The sequence below is a fragment of the Plasmodium inui genome, assembly GCF_000524495.1.
Source record: "Plasmodium inui San Antonio 1 unplaced genomic scaffold supercont1.3, whole genome shotgun sequence".
NCBI classification, from domain to species: Eukaryota; Apicomplexa; class Aconoidasida; order Haemosporida; family Plasmodiidae; genus Plasmodium; species Plasmodium inui.
Window position 1 is genome coordinate 766,518 of NW_008481837.1, and position 25,935 is coordinate 792,452.

Consider the following 25,935-nt stretch of genomic DNA (forward strand, 5'->3'; position numbering starts at 1 on the left):
TACAGTTTCCTTTTTTTTCCCTTTTTCTGTTCTTTTTCGTTTTTTTAAATGTACATCCTTAATAATATACGTACTTGCATGTATGATGTACATGTTTAATGTACATGCTTAATGTATATGCTTAATGTATATGCTTAATGTATATGCTTAATGTATATGCTTAATGTACATGCCTAATGTATATGCTTAATGTATATGCTTAATGTATATGCTCAATGTATATGCTTAATGTATATGCTTAATGTATATGCTTAATATATATGCTTAATGTACATGTTTATATGTTTACATGTACTGCGAGCATTTTTTTATGTTTATAAGCATGTACATTTTCACCCCAGTTGAAAACCATTTGACAATCTTTACCACTTTTATGCCATTCTTTTAAGAAGGGAAATGAACGGAAAGAAAAACGCTTCTTGCTGCATTTTTTTTTACATGTTTGCGCAATGACGAGTGTTTAAGAACTCCACCCCTCACTGGGTTTTGGATTCTGCTCCATTGTATGAACTGTACCTTTTGTTCGCATGGTGCGTACACGTGATGCGTGGATTCACGTATAAATATATATGCATATGCATGTATGTATATACGTCGACGTACGTTCTTATTTATGCCAGCCCCTCTTCGCATGCGCTGTGCGCACGTGCACATGCTTTTATGTGGAAGAAGTCTTTAAGACTTTATATTCATGGGTAGCGATATACAATAGCCATACAGGGCAATACGTACCAGTACATATTTCAAGAAGGCAAATTTCAAAATGTAATATAAAAATCTTCCAAATAAAAGAAAAGAGAGTAGTTTTTCAAAGAGTAAAAAAAAAAAAAAAGAAAACAAAAAGATGAGTGAATCACCAAGTGAAAAAGATAAAATGAAAAAGGAAAGACAACAACATGAGGAGAAATCAGAAGGTATACATGAGGACGAAAGGGGTATTCTAAGTGGCAAACTCATAAGCATAAATAAAAATGAAGACCGCGCAAGTGACAAGTCGGAAAATGAGAAAGAAGCAACTGCTAATGTAAAAGACGATTTGCGCGAATTCATCAGCTACAAAAATATATGTACCCTTATGGATGACGCCAGTGACGGCTACAAAACATGTCACAATAATACGCCAGACGATTTCCAAATGGATATAAAGAATTTTTTAAGTGATAACAACACGGATTTTTCCAAGTTAGAAAGTAAGGGTTCCCTGAATGAGAACTCACCCCTTACCAGTTATAACAATAGGTTTAACGATAACGGGGAAAGCAGAAACACCAGCAAGGATAGTAATGGCACCAACGGCACTAACAGAAGCAAAGACAGGGCACACAGTTTCGATGATCAAGAGGGTGGAAAAAAACACAAGAGCCGCCGAAAAGCCGATATGGCAGTAGAAAAGGAGAAACGTTCTAAATTAAAAGCGGACGAGATGGATCAATCGAAAAAGAACAGACATTCTGTTGATCTGCACCAAAATCGTAACAAGTTCCTCATCGAATGGGGAAGAAGGATACGAAGCAGTATTGTAAAATGCAGTGACTTTCTAAATAGTAATCGAATAAGTAAGACTTCCTCGCCGAAGGCATTACAGATGAAAAGGCAAATTATTAGCAAGGTTGCAGATGACACTTTTGAGACCCAAAAATGTAAGAAAAAAGTATTTCTAAAAAGGTTACGTAGTGACGGGAAAACTTACCATTCAAATATTGATAACTCCAAACGGAGCAGTTTTTTTAGTTCTAAATATTTACAAAAGTTAAATTTTAATAAAGCAATAGCGGGTAGTAATTCTCTCATGTCGTTGTCATCACTGCATGGGATGACTAATCATTCCGAATGTAAAAAGAAGATTAAAAAAATACATTTTACCAATCATAGTGATAATCAAATATACAGTTGTTCTTTCAATTGTGACACAAGCTGTGAAAGAAATTCGTATTCCGACACATATGTAATTTGTTCCTCTCCAAAAAAAAAGGGGGAGTCAAAAATTCCATATAATAACATCCTTTTTTATGATAAATGTGTTAAACAATATCAATGCAATGATAGGGAAGATAAAATGGTATTCCCCAATTCTTCCCAATTGTATGACTCATTTTTTTATGCACATAAGAAGAGAAAAAGACGAAATGAAATTAGCCAAGGGAAGAAATCGCACCTCAGAAAGAGGGCAAACTGCCTTCCTTACGAAAATTACAATTTCACGTTAAGGAACATTCAGAAGAGAAAAAAGATTTACTTTCATTTTAGAAAAAATAGAAAATGTCGTGTGAAGAAGAAAAAGGGCGGCAAAAAAAAGAAGCTCGATGAAGTAGGAACACACCGCTTAAGCGAAGAAACCAAAAAAATGAATAGTCCCATGGAGGAGGGGAGTTCTCCAAAGGGAGAAAATGCCGACGTTGAAGAGAAAGCAGATGCACTTCCCAACGTTATGCAGAGCGAAAAGGATTGTAAGACAACCGTATGTGCGATTATTGGAGAAGAAAAAGACAAGGGCGATTCGCACGAACTAGATATAGAACCACCAAATAGGGAATCTGAGGAGGAACAAAACGCTCAGCAGTCGAATCAGCATTTAACGAAAGAATATGACGAGCCACCAAAAGAGAACAACCCAGAGAACGGACCGCTAACAACAAACGTGTTTGGCGAAATTAATAACCAGGTGAATCAACCCCCCACTGATTCCGCATTGGGGAAGGACAAGAACGAAATGGCAGAGGGACCATATAAAGAACTCAAAATAACTCGAAACAATTTCTTAAAATATGATGAAGAAATATTTGAAAATTTCTACAGCGATGTGCATTTAAGAATTGGAAAGATTGTTACAAATAAGAGAAAAAAATATTTTCTAACTTATAAAATTGTTAAAGATTTCTACTTTCGCATTTTAATTTTGAATACGGAAAAATTCGAAAAAAATATTCTTCAAGTGATAGCCATTCAGGATGTCATTTTGAACGATAAAAATGTCAAAATTGTTAGCGATCCGTTTTATGTAAGAAATAGTAGCAAGCTTTACGTTGTGAAGTTCTTAAAGGTGTTTAGCTTAAAATATTTAAAAAAAGTAAAAAAAATGAGCGACATAATATTTTCCGATGCGGAGGAGGAGAGTCCCAATGTTAAAACGGAAAATTCTGAATCAACTGAGTTGCATATTCCAACTGAGGAGAATGCATCGTCGACCGCTAAAGAAACCAATGGTGTGAAGAAAGAGGATTTGTGTAAAAAGGAACCCATCCAGTCGGCGGATGAGCCCCTAAATGGGAATCATTCGGAAGGCACAGGAACGAAGGGGGGTAGCGGCAGTAAGGAAGAAATAAAAGAAGATACACAAGATGTAGCAACTATTGCTGCGCAGAAGAAGGAGTCTGAAGGAAGCAACATGAGCGACGGTGACGGACGAAACAGCAATAAGTGCAGCGGAAACCAAGCTGAGGAGATCTCCGCCTTGAAGAACTCAAGCAACAACTGCGATGACTTCGACAATGTCAGTAATAGTGGAAATGGGAAATTAAAGAAAGGAGAAAAAAATGCCGATGACGAGAACCTCTCCAAGGGAACAGACAAAAGCGACAGAAAAAACACCAAAGTTAAGGAGGAACCTTCCTCTAATGAAACCCCCAAGGGAAATGCCCAGATGAATGCCAAGATAAATGCCAAGGGAAACGCCAAGGGAAATGCCAAAAGAAATACTAAGGAAAATAACAAGGACAAAAGAGGAAACGCAGATGTGAAGAAGAAAAAAAATAGCGAAGATTCCCCGATGAAGAAGACAAAGGAATTATCCAAAAATGTGAATGATAAAAAAAGCAGAAAAAGAAACAATGTGAAGGTGAAAATTGAAAATAAAGCGTGCGAAAAGGAACAGGAAGAGCACAACTACACAGGCATCATATACAATGACAAGAAAAAGTTTTATTTTAATGTTCAAAGAATGGTGGATATAATCAAGATGGTTAAAGGATCGGAGGAGAAAACGAAATTCTATCTAGATCCCCATAATAACAATATGAAGAAGAAATGGAAGCTCCTCAATAAAGTGGAGAAAACATTATTTCTTGAGAATCTTGTCATGGATGATGAGGAAGTGCTTTTTAAGAGACCCAAATTTTTTAACTGCATAATTGAAGAATCCATTGATAACTACAACGTCGTGTACGAAGCGGAGAATGGGATGATGCTTCTGTTCGAGGATAACTTGGATCGATTGAAAAAGAAAAAAGAGGGTAATAAAGCACAAACGGATACATCCAACAAGTACATCGAATTGAAGGATGAAGAAAGGGGATTTAAATATATTGGCTATCGCGTCAGTTTTGAGCTAAAGAAGGACAACAAAAAAAAGAGTCACTTCAAGACCGGCATTATAAAGTATTACTCCCCCAAATATAAGCATTTTTTTATTCACCATATAGAAAATTTCAAATGCAACGGGTCCATAGCGGATTCTCCTAAGCGTATCAACAGGGAGATGGGATACTCAAGAGGAGGGAGCAAATCAGGCGCCACCTCCGCATCCTTGTACCACAATTCGAAAGATTATCACCTCTTGGCCGACTTAAGAGATGCACAATATGGTGGGGTCGATCAGGACATGGGCAAACAGATCAGCGAGAGGCAGAAGGAGGAGGGGCCACATGCACAGGTAGTCAATCAGAACAACCAGAGCATACTCCGAAGGGAAGAAATGATGTACCTCAATTATGAGAAAAGTCTAGATGAAGAAAATACAAAGAAGAAATGCGATTTTATATTCTCAGATGTGAAGGGCTGGTATTCCCCCCACTTCTACAACATAAAGGTGCTAAAGACGGAGAAAGAATTTGAGCGCTTTGATATACGCGATAAAAATGACAAAAGGAAGGAGCTAATCGATTACAGTCTTTTGACGAAGAAAGACCACTGCTCCATATGTAAGAATAACATCCTTTTTATTAAGGGGCATGACCATTACACGAATAACCTCTCCACCATGATATACGAGTTAAGCAGCGAACTGGAAAAAAAGGAAATGGATGAGAAAGATATTATTGACGTGTACTGGGGCGTTAAGTGTTCTATCTGTTCGAAGAAATTCCACGCCAAGTGTCTCGACGATGAGGTGATAATCGCCAAGGCGTATGACAAAAATGTGCTAATGAAGGAGTATAAAAAGTACATTTATAAGAACAGCCTCAAGAAGGATAAGAAATGCTTCAGGAGTGATAAGGAGAAAGGCGCGAAGAATTCCAACAAGAAGGATGAAAAATCGAATACGGTGAAGAAGAACAGCAGCAGTTTTAGCGATTCGAAATGCATGGCACGAGGGGGGGGAGATTCCAAGTCGAACAAACAGAAAAAAAATTCCAATGGAAAAAGTACCACCGGGAGTAGCAAGAACGGGTCGAGCAAACGCGCGGAGGATTCGTCGAATGATGCGGTGAAGGAGGAAAATGATGATGCAGAGGAAAAGAGCAGCAACACCAAAAAAAAGAAAGGAGGCAAAGAGTGTACGAGCCCAAACGAAAATGGCAAAAAGAATGACAGTGAAAATGAGTACAAGAGTGACGACAAAGAGGAGCAAAACCAAAGCGACGAATTCACTGATGAAGAAGATAGCGATGTGGAAGAATCGGACAACTGCACAAAATCGAAAAATAAAAAGTCAAGGAAGTGCATAAATTACGTTCCAGCTGTAAAGTACAATGACATTAGTTACAAAAGATATGTGTGTAAAGACTGCTATCGATGCATATACTGCTGTGAGAGCATATACGATTATAAACAGACGCCCAATATAGCCAATTATGTGATATGTAAAACGTGTAACATGATTGCACACGGATCTTGTTGTATCCCGAATGTGCCCGACATTTACGTCTTTAATTGGAAGTGCGACGACTGTCTGAAATGCAACAAATGTGACTACTCCAACTTGTGCTTCATTAACTACAACGAGTGGGAGCTTCCCCTGAACTGCTGCATCAACTGCTACAAAGAATATGAGAAGAAGAACTTTTGCATAATGTGTAATGAGAAGTACGAAATAGATGATAGCAACAAGTGGGTGGAATGTGATGTGTGCAAATTTTGGATTCACCTAAGTTGCGATAAAGATGAAAATAGAAATATTGAAACATTGTCCATAAAAAGTATCAACTATAAGTGCCCCACCTGTAGGTCGGGTTCATTCCATGATAAAATTGAGCGAATTCTTTACCTATTCTTCCTGCTCGATAAGTACAAAAATTTCACCTTCCACGTGCCTATCAACTTTTACATTTACTGGAGAATTGTCAAAATACCGATGAACCTTTACATTATGAAGAAGAAAATCTGGGAGAAGAAATACAGTACCATATTGGAGTTCCTCTACGACTTCTTCCTCATCATACATAATGCCAAAACAGTGCATATGCCAAACACCCCAATTTATAAAAATGCCTGTAACTTTGAAAAGAAAGGAAAAGTTATCATAAAGAATATGTTCAATTTGGACAATGACGAGCTGAACAAATACATTGATGATTGTCTGCAGACTTACAAAAAGACCACGAATGAAGATGTAACCAATGATAATAACAAAATGGAAGAGGAGGGTAAAAATTACGAGGGCATCATCACATCCGGTGGGCATAAACTAAGCGCTAGTCTCTGTAACAATAGTAGTAGAGACGACATTCTCGACGAGAACGTTGACAGCAATGTCGATAAGAAGAATGTTGCTCTTTATTCGTACCACGCAGAAAATATGAAACATTTGGGCTACCCTGTAAGTGGCAACGCGATGGTGACCACTATGGGCGAGTTTACCAAATCGGGCTTCTACCACTCGCAACATGGTGCCATCACCCACACGGGGGGAAATAACCATCCAGATGCAGCTGCCCCGAACTTTCGGGGAATCTCACTCCTTAATGAGCACAGTTTGCAGGATGGAGTGCACATGGTTCCCGGTGGCGTGAATAACTCCAGCGGTATAACATACCAATCACATAGATGCGTCAACGCAAATGGTACATTTGAAAATGGCATTGGAAATATTGGAACTAATGTGCAATCATACATGAATGATACCGATTTATATAGTGGTTACACCCCAATGGAGAAGAAGAACTCCATGGGAGGGTATGATAACAATCCTCTAAATATGCCCCCAAATAAGGACGATACGGTTTTATACAACTTCAGTAACAACAATGTGGGTAAGAGCCTCTTAAACAGTAACCTCCTTAGGAAGCGAAAATTGGAGATGCTTGACAAGGACATCACGCAGTATGAGCTACACGAACTGTTCAATTTTAAAAGCGACTCCGTGTTTATCCACAAAAATCAGGAAATGTTTGCTCCCGAAAGTTGTGGCATAACCAATTATAACCTCCTTACCGTTAATGTGAAAGGGAAAGTTTATTTTAATCGATCTTTTGATCGATTTGACGAATTTGACGTTTGTAAGATAAGGAAAATGCATCTTCTGACTAAGGGAAGTTTTTCGTCGAGCTGCAGATCAGCCAAGAACGAATTCTCTTCCGAGGGGAATCTCCTACAGGGTAACAACAGCAGTGGAGAAGAGAAAACTACTACTCCCGTTGTAGATAATCACCCGGATAGTATTTTCCCAAAGGAGGATGCAATGGGAGAACATAAGATACATTCCAATGGTGGCAATTCGAATCTATTTGTCAATGATAACATATTCATGATTGACATCAGGAAGGAGAAAGTCAAAATGAACCAGGTGCTTAAGGAGGTGACCAAAATTGTCAACCCAGTGAACAATCCGTACAAATTTTTGAAGTCTGTTCAGATAGTTTTTTTTGGCCAGCAGAGTCCAAATGAGCATAGGGAATCGAAGAATGTATCATCTGTAAGAATGAACTACGTTACAACCCGTGTAAACTACAACACTAGCGATAATGAAAGTGCGGATGATGTAACGATGGAGGACGATGATAGGAACACAGGAGGAAAGGCTATATCCCTCGATGACATCATTTCTCTCATGGAAAGAAGAACTTCCAAAGGGGGATCAAAAAGAAGGTGCCAGAATACAAATCTTAGAAACGCCCCCAATTATCGCCCTGTTAGAAGCAACCCCATTGAGAATGACGTACCAAATAAAAAAATAAAACTTCTCAGCAATGACATTCTGAAAGAGTACTGTTATGTTTGCGGATGCATAGAGTATAAAAACCCGCTGGTTTACTGCGGTGCATGTGGAATGTCCCTTCACTACGCCTGTGCTAATATTTCCAACCCCTTTTTGTTTAACTTAGTTGATTACTCAGAACACAGGGAGGAGATTAATCAAATTTTTAACATAATCACGAGGAACTTTAAGTGTAATCAGTGCATCAAGTGTGACAAATGCGATAGTCACTTTAGCGACGCCGTGAGGGATACCTTCTACTCGAACATGAGCAGTATGGATACTTGGAGTGGATACCATTTTACCAAAAAAGCAACGTTCAATTATTTTTACAATTTGAAGATAGAGGTAGTTACTCTGAAGAAGGATAAAGACGCACAGAGGAGAAAGACACTGGAAGATAACGAAGCCCTCGAATTTTCTGAAAAACGGGAAACACCATCTCCCATGATTAGTGAATTGAATGAAACTCCAAAGAATGAACAAAGTAGCATGCAACAGCTGTGTCAGTTTGTAAAAGTGGAACCAGTGGAAAACAGGGAAGGGAGGGAAAGATGCTCTGTTAACCACCCCTCCACGCCCAAAATGGAGAAACAAAATGTGGATGATAATCATCAGCAGCAGGGGGAGAAAAACCAACTGGATAGTAATAACCCACGCGTGTGCTCAAAAAAGAGGGACAACCATAAGAGCATTAACGTGGGCATCCACTTGGAAGATCAGATGGGAGACCCTCCCATCACATGTACCATCGCTGATGTGAGACAAGAATCCAAAAGTATCCAAACGAATAGCGAAATAGAGTTATCGCCAAAAAAGAAAAAAATGTCGCCAAAAAGGAAAACAACTAGTAGTAAAAAAAATTATCAAAATGAAAGGATGGACCAGAGTGCCCCAAATAGTATTATCAGCATACTGAGTGTACATGAAGAGGCGCAAACCATAATAAAGTGCTTGTGCTGTGGAAAATCCATACACAATGAATGTTTTTATCGAATAGATAATAACCGCGACAATACAGATAATAACGGCCACGATATGCATAAGAAGACTGTAAAGACTATATTCAAAAGGGGATACGTAAAAAAGAGTCCTAGTAAAAAAATGAATTCGCCTGAAAAATCAGCGAAGGGGTTATCTACCTCAAACTCGGGCGATTATGTGCCTCCCCAGGAGATCATTTTGGATACCACGTTAAACGAGGCGAACGTACCAATCAGCAAAAATAACACACCGATGAAGAGTGATCAAGTTGGGGAGGAGGCCAACGCACCAGAGACGAACGGTGTGATCACATCCTTCGCATCGAAGGATAATGACAGAACGGGAACCACTACGAAGACAACGAGTGCTTCGGCGATGATGGAGATGGTTCCATCCCCCATTAAATCGAACACGCCAAAGGAGGATAAATTAGAGACACACTTTAGCACCCCCAGCAGCCATGTTCTTAGTGAGGACATCCACACGAGTGTGAAATGCACTGTGAATCGAAACAGCGGTGATGAATGCAATATTCAATCGACCAGCATCAATATTAACAGTAAGGTTGAATGCTCCATAGTAAGCAGAAACGTATCGGTACTTAAACCGAACGAAACTAATACAACCAAAAGCCCTTTACTCAAAAATGAGCTCTCCAATAATGGCGTCATTCCCAGTGATGAGTTTGTAAGACAATTTTTAACAGGTGCAGAAGAAGCAGAAACAGACACCGAAACTGTAGCTATAAATGGAAAGGTGTATAATAAGCACCTCATAACTGAGATATACGATGTGATAAGACAAAAGAAAAATGTGAAAGTGAAAAACTTATTGCATTTATTTGTTGCCAACATTGAAGAATCTGTGGTGTATTCGGTTCTCAACGAAATTTTGAAAGGACTACACAGTTACCTTAACGATAAATTAAATTACTACAGATTGAACAAAAATCCAAACAGCGATGCGACGATGGAAGATGCGGATAAATGTGAGAAGGAAAAACATCCCCTTTTTGATAAGAAGAATCTCATTACGGATAATAATGGCGATATGAAAATTTCAGAAATGTTGCTAAAAATTCGCGCCTTAATTTCGAAGACCTTTTCAGTGCCCTCGAACAGAAAGGCATCAAATGAGAAACACGCAAAGAAGAGGAGTAGCTCAAGTGTTACAAAAAGCGCATCTAATGATAATCCAGGTCTACGAAGCATGAACCACACTAGAAGTGAATTTTTTAAAGGAAGCAACCCCAGTAGCGTGCAGGTGAAAAATCAGCTGAACAAAACCCATGACACGCTGCTGTTTGCAACAATTGGAAATGATGTATTCTCGACACCCCCTTCTTCTGTGCATTGGGCGGAGAATAATAAGAATGCCCCCATTGACATCAACAGTTTTGGCACGTGCGAAATGAAGCTTTGTAGCAGCGCCAACGGGGTTAACCATTTCGATACGGCGAATAACGGCAAGAGTGTTCCCAACTTAATCGACATGACGAAGGTGAATGATGTGAGCGTAACAGGCGCCAGGGGGTTAAGCGGCTCAGCTGGGGTCAGCGGCCTTGGCGAACATGCAAAATCCAAACTGCTGAACCCTTCCAGCGCGAAGAACCAAACCGGCACGTACATGAACAAGAGCCTACAGAAGATGGGCTGCAAATTTAACGAAAAGAACATCGAAAAGTTGACCTCCCTCACAGGGAAGAATGCTAACTGTGCGTACTCTGCAGCGAATATGAATTCTAGCCCTATCAGAAAAATAATCAATTTTGATAAAACGAACAATGTGAAGATGAATGTAAACAACATAGGCACCCCATCTCAGTATAACTCGAACATAAACGACCTGGGTAACATGCACGAAAGGACCCTCAGCTCTGCCCCGTGCTGGGTAAGTAATTACAGCAATGTCCTAATCGTGAACAATACGAGTACTGTAAGCGAGATGAGAGGCGTGAGCGGCCTGAACAACTTGAATAATATAAATAGCATAAATAACATTAACAACATAAACAATATTAGCAGCCTAAACAGCGTTAGCAGCGCCAGCGATTTCAACGGAGAGAACCTCTCCAGTAGCAGCAGTGGCAGTCTCCAGAATGTAAGCGTTGATGGCGCAAGCAACCTATACAACCTAATTAGCATGAACAATAATGTTAACACGCCCAACACAGTCAACATCAGGGACCTCCTGGGCAACTCCGGCAGCGTGAACGATATAAATATCGTGCATAATATTAGCATACTGAATAATAACAATGTGATAATAAATGTGAACGGCGTGGAGGGCAAGAAGGAGCCGTTTGTGAACTATGCCCACTTGGGTAACGCGGGCTCCATCAACACGATGAGCAGCCTGGGCAGCGTGATTAATTCGGGGGAAATGGGAAACATCAGCGGGGTTATAAAGAACGTCGGCGTGGAAAGCGTCAAGGGTGTCATGACCGTCACAGGGATGAGCAACCTCGATAGTGCCGTGCCCCCAGGAGGACCCCTTTTCGGTGAAAACTCCACAGCGCAGATTAACAGCATCAACGAAATGACCCACCCGTTTAGCAACGCCTCCTACGCGAAGGACGAAGAAAACGTGTACCACTACAAAGATAATATGAGAGCATCGAACGTGCACGTGAACAATCAAAATAACATGGAAAGAATGAGTCACAGAAGAAGTTATACCGATATGATAAACGTGAAGAACGTGAAGCATTTTCCCATGAACAGTGATAGCGACATGCTAACTAATATGCCCAGTATATTTGTAAACAATGCGAACTTGCAACCCCCACCAATTGCATATGCACATGGAAAAGTGGATTATGCAGTGAATGAAATGTCACTGGAGAAGAATGTGTACAGACCGTATCTACAAAGTAACGAAATGAACTTATATAAAAATAATTCCTATTTTTGTAACCAGCTGGGAAATCATAATAACTCCCCTTCAAATCACGAAATGGGAAATATGAATGTGCCTTCAGATTATTATACCCCTATGCGGAATGGTAGAAATAATTTTAATCCTGAGGTAAATGCTACACCGTTTGATGGCAGGATAAATAACGAAAACGTCGAAATGAACCGAAAAATAATGATCAATGTAAATGCTACTAATGAACAACCCATTTTGTATGAAGATGACAGCAATATCATTTTGCACAGTAAAGAGGTGTCAGATGTGAATAGAGATGGAAGAAGCAGCTCTGCATTTCGCAATATGAAGTACGTAAATATTTCCGATGCCTATGAACTGAGGAACCAGAATAAATTCGCTGAAATGTACCGCATTTATAGTAAAAATATCAACAGGAAGGATCAGGCGCACACAAAAACACTGCTGAAGTCAAACATCCCCAACTTGGACAAGTTTATAAATAGCGGCAAGAAGAAGAACTCCTTTCCGGAGAGCGAAAACTTAACCGGGGGGGGGAACACCGGCGGAAATATCAGCGGAGGAAACTACAAATACTCCAGCAACTACAGCCACAAGAACGGTAGCTTCGACCCCAGCGTGTTCAAGTTTAATGAAAATGCACCCTCCTTGGCGAAGGTGAATGAAAGGGGAAATATCAAAGTTCCAGAATTTGACGCAGCCAATAAGAACCCCAACTTTTCGGCTAACAAATTACATAAAGAAAATATGACTAACATGAGAATTGAAAAAAATCCTTCTAAGACTGCAGATCGTGCAGTGAAGAAAGATGTGCAGAAGTCTATCCTCCCACTTGGAGCCGTTAGCAAGAAGTGCGTTCTTTATAACCACAATGACAAAAAAGCTATCCACATAAATCTGTGTCATCAGGTGAAGTATAGCTTCGAAGATGACACAATCAATGCAAATGGAGTAGCGACGGAGGATGCAGAACTGGCTACCAGTATGAAAAGGAAACTCAAGTTTTACTGCAAGAATATTTTGATCAACAAGGAAAATGGAGCCAGTGACATCAACGGGCTGAGCTCCTTGAGTGCAGTGAATGCCAATGAGTTCGCAAGCGGCAATAACGACAGAGGTTTCAATAACAATGTAAGCGGGCAAATTGAGAAGAAGAAAAAAAAGGGCGACAATTCCTCGTCAAACGCTAAACAGTATAAAAAGGAAAAGTGCCCAGCGGATCAAAGCGCAACAGAAAATGGAGGTCAAAGTAAGGATGTGAAGAAAAGGAAAAGAAGTGACAAAAACGAACAGAATGAAGAGGTCGAAAAGGGGGAAGAAAAAAAAGCGGAAAAGAAGGCAATCGAAAAGAAAGCAACCGAAAAGAAAACAACCGAAAGGGAAACAACCGAAAAGAAAGTAACGGAAAAGAATGAAGTAGAAAGGGCCGAAAAAGTTGAAAAGAAGCCAGCAAAGGAGGTCAAAAAGAAGGCGGAAAAAAAAGAAATGGAGGAAGAAAAGAACGAAGAAAAGGAAGAGAAAAAGGCCAGACCGAAAAAGAAGCCGTCGAAGGAGGAAAAACAGGAGGAAAAGGAGAAGGAAAAAGAGCAGCAACAGAGTAAGGATAAAGCGAAAGAAACGAAACAAAGGGGCATAAAAGGGGAAAAATGCAAAAAGGATTCGAAGGCGACTGAAGTTTCCAAAGCAGAAACGGAAAAAAAAAACGTCAAGGTGAAAAAAGAGGAATACTCCCAGGAGGGCAAAAAAGAAGGAAAGGAAAACAAAAGTCTCAAGGGAAAAGATAAAGGAGATGAAAAAAAAAATGGAACAAAAACGAATAAAAATCCAGAAGAAAAGGATAAAAAGAAAGCGTGCGAAAGCAGAACAACACAGGTTAAAACGAAGAAGGATATAAACGAAAGAAAAGTAGTTACAGAGAATAATAATCTAGCGGAGGATAAACTACACGAGTTGAAGAGGAACAGCAGTTCCTCCATGATTTCCATTAGCAGCAAGTTTGTTTGTGGTAGCACATACATTTCTGATATTGTTCCCAAAAATTGCAACATGCAAGGTAAATCCAAAATGGATGACAGTTACATCACAGGTAGCGATGAGGAGTTGTGCTTATATTCGAATGCCCCCGAATCTGATAACTGTACCCCGAATAGAGGACCGACATGCAGTAATCGAAAGAGAAACAGAATAAACAAATTAAACGGATTTCTAAAGAAGAATAAGTTCGTGTTGAAGTCCAAGTTCAAGAGGGTCACCCCGAATTCGTACCTTTGCCATAGCTGCGTTGTGTTGTACAAAAATGACTTTTCCTTTAACGCGTTTGCGGATGAGATCGCGGCTGTTGAGAAGCGCTTTGAGAAGAAAGTGTGTGGTAGTGGTAACGCAATGAGCGTCGTTAGGGAAGCGAGCTTCTTTAGCGGGGCTGATGTTGTCCAGGTTAAAAGAGAAATCATTGAACAAGAGGAGGAAGTTCCCGTTGAACAAAATAGCACAAGTAGCATAAGCAAGGGCGTTGCTGATGAAGGGAAGGAAGAGATGAACCCCGACGGCGCGATTGATGGAGTCACGCACAGCACGAACGCGATTAAAGACCCAACAGTGGAACCATCGTGTAATCCCAGTGCATGTCAAGAGCTCGTAAATGTCGATGCGAACGAGAGCAAAGCAAATGAAGCAGACGAAAGAAATGAGGCAAAACTTTTTACGGATGCAACGAAACATGGTCAAAATGTAGATGGTACTGCCCCTGAGAGTAACGAAAAAAACGTGCCTGTTAATAACACGCATGATTGTAGATGCGACGAAAGAGGAAGTAAGAATGAAGAGGAGAAGGACTACTTCAGCATAAGCAACGAGCGCAGTGCAAAGCGCGACCCGGACTGGAATTACTGGATCAACAAGATATCCGTGCACAATAACATTTCCTTCAACCGTGCCTACTTAAAGGAGAACAAGCCATCCACAAGTGTGAGGCAATTCTCTGAAACCAAAGGAAACGTTTACAAATGCTCCATCTGTTGTATGCTCTGTGAATACAAAATTGGGAAAGGTGACAACAGTGCGCCTGACAAGGCCGCTGAGAGAACCGCTGAGGACGAAAGTGACAATTTCAACAGCCTCTTCGTGTGTAACGCATGCACCTTACGTTATGGTAACATTCAGAAATATATAATGTCATACCCAGACAATAGCAGGTACTCGACCAAGAGTCTGTTGAACTTGAACAGAGAACGATATGAAAAAAGGATGTTGTATGAATTAGTTTATTTCGTGATAAAAATCAGCTTTAGTTTTATGTACTTTAAGAGGAATTTCTTTGAAGCATTTTGTCATCTGTTAGATGAATTTCTCCGAAGAAATAAATCAATTCTGAAACTCCTGTACCGTTTATATTTTGGCAACTTTTTTTTTAAGTGTGATGAGTTTTTTCCCTTTTTCAGCAACAAAGTTAGGAGAGATGAGCAGTTGAGGCGCTTATTTGATAGGAGTGGTAATATGGTTATGCCTTTGGGATCGACACACCATCATGTTTTGAGATATGCTCTGAACCTGTTTTGCATGAGAATGTCCGGTTGTGCTAAGAAGGGGAAAAGAAAATCGAGTGGCGCCACAGGTTCAGTTCGCATGTCCCTCGCGGCGAGGAAGTTATTGTTTTGTTATTATAAAAAGGGGGTATCCAGCGGGCCTAGAAATGCGGGAAGCTACTTTGAGCACGTAGTCAGTTACTCCGTTTATTTCTTGCATTTGTATTACTTGCACAAGTTCCACGTTAGTGGGGTGAGGAAGAAGCGAATGTGCAACGGGGAAGTCAAAGCGAGACGAGGACGAGCAGGACGCGAAAGCGATGGCGCGCTTGGGTTTACACATGCATGTACAGTTGGATCTACAGTTGGATGCACACTTGGATGCACACTTGAAGGCGCCGCGACACCCGTGAAGAATGTCCGCATTGCGGAGAGGAAAAAAAGGAGAAAAGTTAACCATAATTTGCTTTTCAAAATGAAAAACACGGAGACCTTCGCAGGTACCATACGAACGTTAAACCAGAGGGACTCGGAATTGCTCTTCCTGAATAGAGAAAACTACATGACAAAAAAGGATTTTATGACTACCTCCCGCAGTAGCAGCGGTTGTAAGAAAGGGCAGCCAAAAGAAGGAAAGGCGAAAGAAGCAATGCCAGAACTGTTTAGCAATAGAAATGCCCAAGGTGCAACCTCCCTTTTGTTATATGAAAAAACGTGCGATGAATACAAAAAGGATGGTCAAAATGAGAAGGACAAGCTTGGAGTTACCCCCTTCTACAGTAGCGAGTTCCAAAAGAAAGTAAAGCAATATGTAAAGAAGATCAAGTGTACCATAAAAAATAAACTAAATTTATACGTGAAGATTATGCTTAATATATACAGGCAGGAGAGCCTGAATATGATAAAATGCCAAGGCACTGATAAGAAACTACTCAGGCATGGGAACACTAAGATTTGCCTTTTGTGCCACTACGGAGACTACCTCTATAAGGGAAGGTTAATCCCATTTTATGATATCTTTATCCATAGCGAATGCTTAAAATGGAGCCTAAATTGCATACAATACTATAGGTTGAATAGCAGTAGCTGCGAATGCCTTAGTAGAATCGTCGGCGGGGCGACGGAAGGCATGGTGGATGTTAAGAAGAGTCCCTCGAATGATAAAAAGGGAGCGAAGAACTCGTCTGGCAAAAAAAGCAAAAAGAAATCCGCAGAAAGTGGTTCATCTTCGGATAAGAATGAGACAATGGGAGGAGGAACTAAGGAGAGTCTCGACAGAAACAATGCCCACATTGGTGCACAGGTTAGAAGCGCCACTGGAAGTATTTCCCATGTTGTTGGTACCCACGTGAGCAGCACTCACGTAAGTAACAACCACTTTGACTGTCATACGAACAAAGGGGAAGATCCGCAAACCGCAGGCGAAACGCCTGTGAAGGGGGAAGAATGCTACGGGGAAAGCCAAGCAGGTCAGCACAACCATAGTGAGGAAAACCTATCAAAAGAGACGACCAAACCGGAAGAAATCCTAAACGTAAAAAAGAGCATAAAAAATATAAAACTAATGGATAAGTTCGAATGGAAAGAAAATAAAAACTTCTTGCATAACTACGAACCTATAATCGAAATAGACGAAGATGATGTGAAGGAAATAATTTATGACTCCATAAATTCGACGTGCTTTCTGTGTGGTTACAAAAATGCCAGCATATACTGCAGCAATGAAAACTGCAACATAAAATTTCATCTCAATTGTGCTTTTTACTCTACCATGGTAGAGAATTCTCATCAGAATATTTTTTTCTCTTATGTAAAATGTTTCAAATTGATTAAATTTAACAAGGACACGATTTTTTACAAATATTGCCACTCGTCGTCCAGTCATGCGGAGGACAAGGAGCTAGTGAAGTCGCTATATGAGGGCATTTTCCCCGTGCACATCATCTACAAGATAAAAAAAGTGTGGTGCAATAAATGCTGGAATGCGAAGAAGATATATGACTCGTTCTACATAAATAAGGAGAACATGCAATGTTCCAGTGCAAAGGAATCCAACAAAGAAGTGGAAAAGATCAAAAGAAGACTCTCGAACCCCGCCAATTGTACTGCGAAGAGTGGGGAAGTAATCCAAGGTGATATTTCCCATGCATGTAGTAAGCTCAAACAGGATGACACAACAACAAGTGGTTTAAATCTCGAGAGAGAAGCAGAGTATCAAAACAATGGCGCAAGCCAGCAGGCAGGGACAGGAGAAAATAATAGAACTTCTGCCGAACCGGAACCTAAACCTATTGCAAGTAGGAAAAAAATAAACGTCATGGAAAGTCTGAAGAACATTTACAAACATTTCATCCACTTCTATTATGAAAACGGATCGTACTACGTTATGGATAAAATTCTCTACAGCATAAACGAGTGCGTGAGGATAAGGTACAGAAGGAAGCCCCTCGACTGGGTGCAGGAAGTACTAAATAAAGAAAGCAAGATAGAAAGCAAAATGAAACATTTAGAAATCCTCATTAACCAATGTGCCAACAAAAGTGATGAGAAGAGTTTCGTTAACGATAGGTACCAGCTGATATTTCAGAGAAATCAGCAGAATGGTGAAGACACAAATGAGCAGTTAATGAACAAAGATGGTGCACACAATAACGGCGAAGTGCATGAAGAGAGCGACACATTTACAAATGACGTAAATATCCAAAACATTATTGACAATAAGAATGTGGAAAATATCTTCAAGTCCTATTTTATCCTCAAATATTTTTTATACATCGGCAGAGAAATAGCACTAAAGAATGAGGAGTATTTTTTCTTAAAAAAAAAAGAGAATTCCTTTGTCAGATATGTTTATTCGAATGATGAGCAGATTTACAACCTACATTTGCCGCACGTGCTTCACAACAATGGGGTGGAGGGATTGGCCATCGCATCGCGAAACGAGACAAGGACCCATGTGAAGGATAAGAGCCACAAAGGGAATTTACCAGCAGCGAATGACCAAGTAAGAAGTGATATCAATGATCGCCAAGGGCAGCAACATCAGGAGCTGCGTCAGATTTGCTACACTACCTTCATCGACGACGAGTCCGAATCGGACACTGAGAACTCGGAGAATAACCTGAGCAGCGGTAGCGACCACGAAATGGAAGAAATGGACATGGCGCACTACTACAGCAAAGAAAGGAAAGACAAACAGATGAAAAGCATTAACCTTTACTTCGAGTTAAGGGATGTCAACAGAAACGTAAATATAACGAAGCTGCAGCATGTTAGTAATTATAGCGACCGTAAGGAGAGCAGCGATGCGGTGGCACTATGCCCCAATGCGGACGACAAGAGCGAAGCAAAGAGGAGAACAAACAAGAGGAATGGCACCACCACTACGGCAGCCATGGTAGCAGCTACCAGAAATACAAGTTTAGAACGAAGCACTTGCGAAAGTAACAGCTTAACAGACAGAAGGGAATTCTTTTTAAATACGATTATAAGTGATACGAATGATGTGTTTATCAAGCGAACAAATGAAAAGCTATTCTCGAACTATAAGTTTAATTGTAGAAATAATCTGAACCTCTCAAAGTATAGAATTATCAAAATAGGATGTCACAACATCTTACACATGGGTGAAATTGTAAAATATAATGGAGAGAAGAGAATATATCCCTGCGGTTTTGTGAACATGAGAATATTCTTTAATTTGCCCTCCTCGTACCTTTTTCATATTTATAAAGACGCCATTTTCGACGACGAAGATGAGAAGAAGAAAACGTTGCAGCGGATATTTTTACAAATACGTGCCACCTACATTTTCTGCATTACTTTAAAGAATGAAAATTTTTTCTTTTCCATCATGCTATTTCCCTTAATAAATGTTGACCATTTTTCCGTAAGAGATGCTCAGAAATTCCTTTTAGCAGAAAGTCATGACATACAAGAAGTATATGCAAAGTTTTTGTCCCTTTTTAAGTTCCCAAATGGAGACCTTAACAATAATATGCACATGTCGGATGAATATAAAAAGTACGTCAACAGGTATTCCCACTTGCTTGAGCTGCTGCAGAGTTATATCTTCAAATCTGTGCAACACAACGTCAAGGCAGTCGACCCCCATGACTTCTTCGGCTTGACCCTACCGTGCGTTATCTATCAAATGAAATACAAGCTCTTTAAGTACTTGTGGAAAAATGTGAATCACAGGATTAGAAATTACCTTAGGAGGTCCGGAAAAAGGTGAGCGCGCTGATAACAAGTGGAGTCGGCTCAGGAGACGTACGAGGATTGGTGGTTGGGAGGTCCTGATTGGTCCTTTCCCCCCCCCTCACCTCCTATCTCTTACAGCAATTGTGCATGCAAACACATAACCCCCCTATATATGTTTTTTACGCTTTCGAACACGCACCCATGGCACTATTTTCTGTGGCACTTTTTCAGGGAGGAATGCAATAAGAGGGTAAAGAATTGCACGCGGGAAGTCATATACAATGACAACTTGCTGTGTAAGTACTCCAATTTGGACACCTCAATCTTTAAGGAGAACGAGAAGGAAAAGGTGAGACTTCGCGGCTGCAGTGCGTCAGCGTGATTATGAGCGTGCATCTGCTTTTCTGCATAGCAGCTTTGTCCCGTATAATTAGGAGTCCTCTCCATCCATCCCTCCCGTGGCATTCCTGAGTGAACCCCCACTTGTTGACATATTCCTCCCCCCGTTATTGCCACCCCTCCAGGAAAGGAACATGAGAAAAACGGTCAAGTATAAGTACAACATCAACAGCGCAATGTCCTACCGCTACCTAATGAACATCTCATCCAATTCGCGGCTGTACGTCAAGAAGAGCAGCATTCATGGATATGGACTCTACACGTCCGAGTTTATTAATCAGGGAGAGGTAAGCAAAGAATTGATTCCTTCACATTTTTTCTTTCTCCCGCGCTGCGTGTACCGTGGTGTGTGCTTTTATCGTTAGTATCCGTTTGGTTTGTTTCCCAACACAGTGTGTGTCAGCGTCGCGTCTATTTGCTTCCGCATATAATCATTTGGTTTTCTCCCCCCTTTTGTGCTCCTTCTTCAGCCGGTCATCGAGTACATCGGTGAATACATTAGAAACATTATAAGTGACAAGAGGGAAAAGTATTATGACAAAATTGAGAGTAGCTGTTACATGTTCAGGCTAAACGAAAATATAATCATTGATGCAACCAAGTGGGGAAACGTCAGCAGATTTATCAACCACAGTTGCGAGGTAAGTCGGAAATAGAAACGCGTAGATTATTACTCGTCAGCAGAAGGATCTCTCCGTGGTGCTTCCGTAGTTACGTGCACATGTATGACTCCTTCCCAGGGATTGTGCCGTCTTTCTTACGCCTCCATTTTTTGCCCCACCCCCCTTTTTTTTTCAGCCAAATTGTTTTTGTAAAATAGTAAGCTGTGATCAGAACTTAAAACACATTGTCATCTTTGCCAAGAGGGACATTGTAGCGCACGAAGAAATAACCTACGACTATCAGGTAAGAGAAAGAAATAGAGCAAAGCGGGAATTGCGATGGAGGCGGTTCACTTTCCCCCAATTCGCCTGCTTCGTTTTGCTTCACGGATAGAATAATCATGCCTTCTTTTTCGCCCCAGAATTGTTCTCATTAGTCGTTTCTCAATTGTGCCACTCATCTCCTCCATAACATTATGTTCCTTTCCACCCTCCGTTCAGTTTGGTGTCGAATCGGAAGGAAAAAAACTCATCTGTTTATGCGGCTCGAGCACATGTTTAGGAAGAATGAACTAAAAGGTGACCAAAAGTTTTTGTTTTTTCGTGTGAAAGAAATGTTTTAATCGTGTCAATCGTTTCAATCATCCCAATTTTTTGTCTTGTTGTATATCTCCATACATGTGTGGATGTTTCTTTTTTTTTTTTTTTTTTTTTTTTTCTTTTTTTTTTTTTTTTTTTTTTGTTAAAAAATGTTAGACTTTTTTTTCTTTTTCGTTTACACGTCAGCGACTATGACTGATCAAGTGTTAGTATACTCGTCATAAGTGATGTTGTAATGTTGTTACATTTGTTTTTGAATTCTCCTTTTGTCAACATCTCGATAGAGGTATGTAGATGACTATCTTTTTCTTTGCACATGCGTCTGCTGTGCACATTGTATGCGCATTCATGTATGTTTCCCCCCTTCTGATTTAAAACCCAGGGATAAAAAAATATTAGTCATTTGTTTTTAGAATTGGTTAACCATTTTTTTTTTCGGCGTAATTTGAAATTAAAACTGTTCAGTATAACGTCAAACGTTTTTTTGTTAAGAAATTTAATGAAGTCTAACTTTGGAAGGGCACCCTATGTAGGTTGCTAAAGTGTTGGTGACTCTCTTAAAGAGCTCACGCACGTACGCACGCACATACATGCATTTCCAATCGTAATACCAATGCGGTGATACCCCCACAGCTGCTACGCCGCGCATGTTTGTGAAGACACATCAGCTCGTCCACACACACGTTACGCACATAAGGACACCCGCAATCGGGACATTAAAGGAGCAAGGGGGAGGGGGTTAATCCCGAAAGGGGAACTTATCTTTACTCAACCCAGGGGGGGATAGCAAAAATGTGTTTACTCACCAAGAAATGCAGTGCAAAGCGAGGGAAACAGCCAATTTCTCACAGATGTTTTGAATTAAATAGAAAAAAAAAAAAAACGAAAAAGATATTTTATTCCCGCGAACAGTGGCAGACTTTTGTGTACCTCCTCAACACAGACAGACACTTTACAACTCAAAATAGTAAATATTATTTTGCAAGAATATAAACTCCCTATTAACGAGGGATGCCAGCCTAGTTTGAATTTGCTCATTCGTGCAGTTGTTAACTTTTTGAAGAATATGCGCACAAATGTCCTTCTTGGATGCTTTTCCACATGTTTTTAAGAACTTCACGATGGATGCATCAATGTGTAGGGTTCTGTCCTCCAATTCCCCGTCGTCCTGTGTCAACGCAGGTATGGTTGTGTTGTCCTTATACGTCTGGTCTGAATAGTTGACCACTAAATATTTATTGTCGGTTTGGAAGTTGACATTTAACTGAAAATTTTCAGATGCTTGGTCATAGATCAAAATGTTCGTTTCGTAGTCAGTGTATATGGCTTGTAAGTACTGTATTAAATGGTCCCTGGAGAATCCTGTCAAGTCGGTCAATTCGCCTATGCTGTATTGGGGCCTCTGATTGAATAGCAGCAAAACGGTCGCTTGCAGGGTCGTTACTGTGAAAAGGAACTTCCTCTCATTTTTGCAATTTCCATCATCATGAACAGTGTGTTTATCCTCGGAGGGGCTGTTACTGCCACTTGTGCTAGCACCTCTGGTATCACTTTCCCCACATGATAAATGCTTTTGCGCTTGATGTTCCCCTTCACGATGGTCTGCACATTCCCAGGAGGAACCACTCGAACTAGGCCATTTTTTCCCTTTTATCTTTCCAAAATCGACTTTCAAAGTGCATAGTCCATATAATGGAAGGAACTTAATATTTTTGGCCTTATTCGCAAGTGCGTAATATTTGCAAAAATAATCATTACATAACCTAATTGCTTCCGGGTAAATAATGTCACCTTCTAATTTGTTGTGTTCCCACACATCGTTATAGATAACGTTAACGGCGTACTTTTTCTTCCTGAGCAATTTTATGCCATCATGTGAAGTTTCCTTGTAAAAATCCTGCATGCCTTTACATGAAAATTTCATATCCTTCAGTATGGTTTCAATTTTTTTGGTAAATTGGGGACCACATTCTTTTTTAAGAGTTTTAAAAACTTTCACATCCAGAACGATGTTAAAATTTTTATCATTTATTAATCGTTTACACATAAAGGTTCGAAAATATTTCTCAAATTTTTCTTTATCACTTAGGTATTTAAAAAGACTCAGAATTATGGTGACCGTGTTTATAATGTACTTGCCTATGTCGTGATACTTTTTAAATAGCTTCTCCATTTTTTCGGTGTGGGCATATATCATTTCTTCATCGCATCTGTCGCTGCTGTGGTTGCGTTCTTCTTCGGCCTGGTTATCACAATTGCCACCTTCCTCTTTACCCATTGGCATCACGGCGTGAAGGAATTTTCTTTTCCTTTTTTTCTTTTTTAAATATTTTTTGACCACCATCATTGTATCGCTGTCCGTCGAAATTGAGCTGTCCTGTTCCACCCCCTCGATAACAGATTCGTTGCAAAAACTGTACCAGTTCTTCTCAAACAGAAAGTTATTTTTCTTGCTTCTTCCCTTCCTCAGCTGTTTATTTATTATGTAATATTTCCTCAGCTTTTTCAATCCTGTATTATACATCATCAGCAAATTGTTCAAGTAAATGCTGAGTATCACTGGCATGTAATTCTCTGCATGGGTTCCCTTGTTCAGAACATGCTCGAAAACTTCTTTCCACTTATTTGTAAAGAAGGAAGAATATCGAAAGCAAATGATAATCACTCTGTCAATGTTTAGTTTATAATTTACTAGTCGTATGAGTGCATCGTAGAGGGTATTCAAATTGTCTCTTTTGTTTAGCACCTCGTCTATTATGTCAAGGCCTATTTCCTCCACTGCTTTGAAAAATATATCGCAAAAATTTTCCGTGTCGTTCATGTGAAGGGAAAATAAATAGAGCATCCTCAGACTATCATATTTCTCATTCTCAATATAATGCTTTATGTGCACATTTTTAAAAAGTACGTCTTTGTTTCTTACTATTAGCACTTCTTTTAGCATTTGTAAAATAGCTATTTCTGTTTGTTCTCTTAAAAATTTCCGACATCTCATTTGTTCGTGGCACAGGTATTTTTCGATTTCCTCGGGAAGGTCACGTTCCCCATTTGGCTTGTTCGTTTTGGTATCTTCCTTCTTCTCTGGATCAATTCCATCCTTCGACATATGCTCCTTTACCTTCTCCACGTAATACTCCTGCGTATCGTTTTTGTATGCTTGTTCAAATTCGTCATACAGTCCCAGAATGTCTATGATCCGAAGTCCGGCACACAGGAGCTTGTCATCGATTGGGCACTCCTTCTTCGTTCCCTCTTCACTGACGCCGAAGACGTTGCTAGGGTTATTCGCATGCAGATAGTCACTCTGTTCTTTTTCTATCCTCATATTCGTATTAACCTGGGAGGAAGTGCTAACATATGTAGTATCACTGATATGTGTTTCCCTTGCTGGCTCCCCCATTTTTACTTCCTCTCCAGGGCTGTCACAGCCTTTCCCGCTGTCGCCCTCGTTGATCTTGAACGAAACGGAGTACTTCTTCACGTTTCCATTAGTCTTGTTAGAATTTAGGCTCGGACGTTTCTGCACGGTGGAGATATCTCCGCTGAGACTGCCCGTACCAACCGTGCTCATGTTACGACTCCCTCCGAGAGTAGCCCCTGATCTCACCGCTCCATGAGAAAGAGAAACCCCATCACATTCATTCTCCATGCCCTCCGAAGCATCATCCTGCATATTCATACAAATATACTGATAAAACTTCGTTTCACAAAACACCTTATCACATTTTAAATAATCACAAGCGCTGCGAATGAGGATCCTCTTCACAAGCATATAACTATTTATGCACTTGTGCCACAACTGATTAAATATGTATGATGGGCACTCAAAATTGGAGCACGCAATTTTATTATACGTCCTAAAGGACTTAAACAGGTCGTCTAAATGAACTACAACAGAGGAAAAATTATTCCATGTCTCCACAAAATGCTTTAAAAAATGATGTCCATTTTTAAAGTATTGATTATCTATTTTTTCACACAAGTTGCTAAAAAAACATAACGTTTTATTTTTACAGTGTTTCTCTATCAATGAGCATATAACCCTATCGCAGTTGTAAAAAACAAAAAAATCACATAAAGCTTCGATTTGGAACTTCTTTTTATTATCTACAGTTAGTTCTTGGTAAGGTAAATTGCTGAAACAGACATTAATGTACTCTTCTAGTGTGTTTAGGTTGGGCATCAATCTCTCGTTCTCCACGTTTACTGGTTCTGTTTAGGGGTACAGTACATGTGGGAAAGGGGAAAAGAAGGAGGGGCATTCATATGTGAGTTCCGCATCGTTCGATTACACCCTTTTTTGGTGTTCCAAGCGTTTGAAAAGGTTGACGGGGGATGGCCAATTTCCTAGATTTCGGGGTGTCTTTCTGGTGGCTCCCCCTTCACTTTTCTCTCCGCATACCTTTCCGCTTCAAGTAGAAAACGGGGAAATTTTTATAAGCACTTGGATCCATTTTTTACACTTTCCTTTCTTTATAAATTGAGGGAGAAGATAACACTGTGTAGTGTGCATGTGGGCATGGGACTATCTGGTCACAATTGTGAATTCGTGCGAAGCGCCAGACTAACGCGGGCGTGGTGTGGTGAAAAAAAAAACGTAACA

At 40.1% G+C, this 25,935-nt stretch overlaps 2 protein-coding genes across 2 annotated transcripts; one reads left to right on the forward strand and one right to left on the reverse strand.

Annotated features, from left to right (window-relative positions):
• Positions 1-844: 844 nt before the first annotated feature.
• On the forward strand, positions 845-21,169 carry C922_01009 (hypothetical protein; the record flags this gene model as incomplete). The annotated part of the gene is made up of 6 exons (XM_008816618.1): positions 845-19,761; positions 19,963-20,080; positions 20,256-20,417; positions 20,601-20,771; positions 20,929-21,036; positions 21,155-21,169. The coding sequence occupies 6 exons, from the start codon at positions 845-847 to the stop codon at positions 21,167-21,169; spliced, it is 19,491 nt and encodes a 6,496-aa protein (XP_008814840.1).
• A 1,115-nt stretch (positions 21,170-22,284) lies between these two features.
• C922_01010 (hypothetical protein) lies at positions 22,285-25,786 on the reverse strand (the record flags this gene model as incomplete). Its single annotated transcript, XM_008816619.1, has 2 exons — positions 22,285-25,544; positions 25,735-25,786. The coding sequence occupies 2 exons, from the start codon at positions 25,784-25,786 to the stop codon at positions 22,285-22,287; spliced, it is 3,312 nt and encodes a 1,103-aa protein (XP_008814841.1).
• Positions 25,787-25,935: the final 149 nt, after the last annotated feature.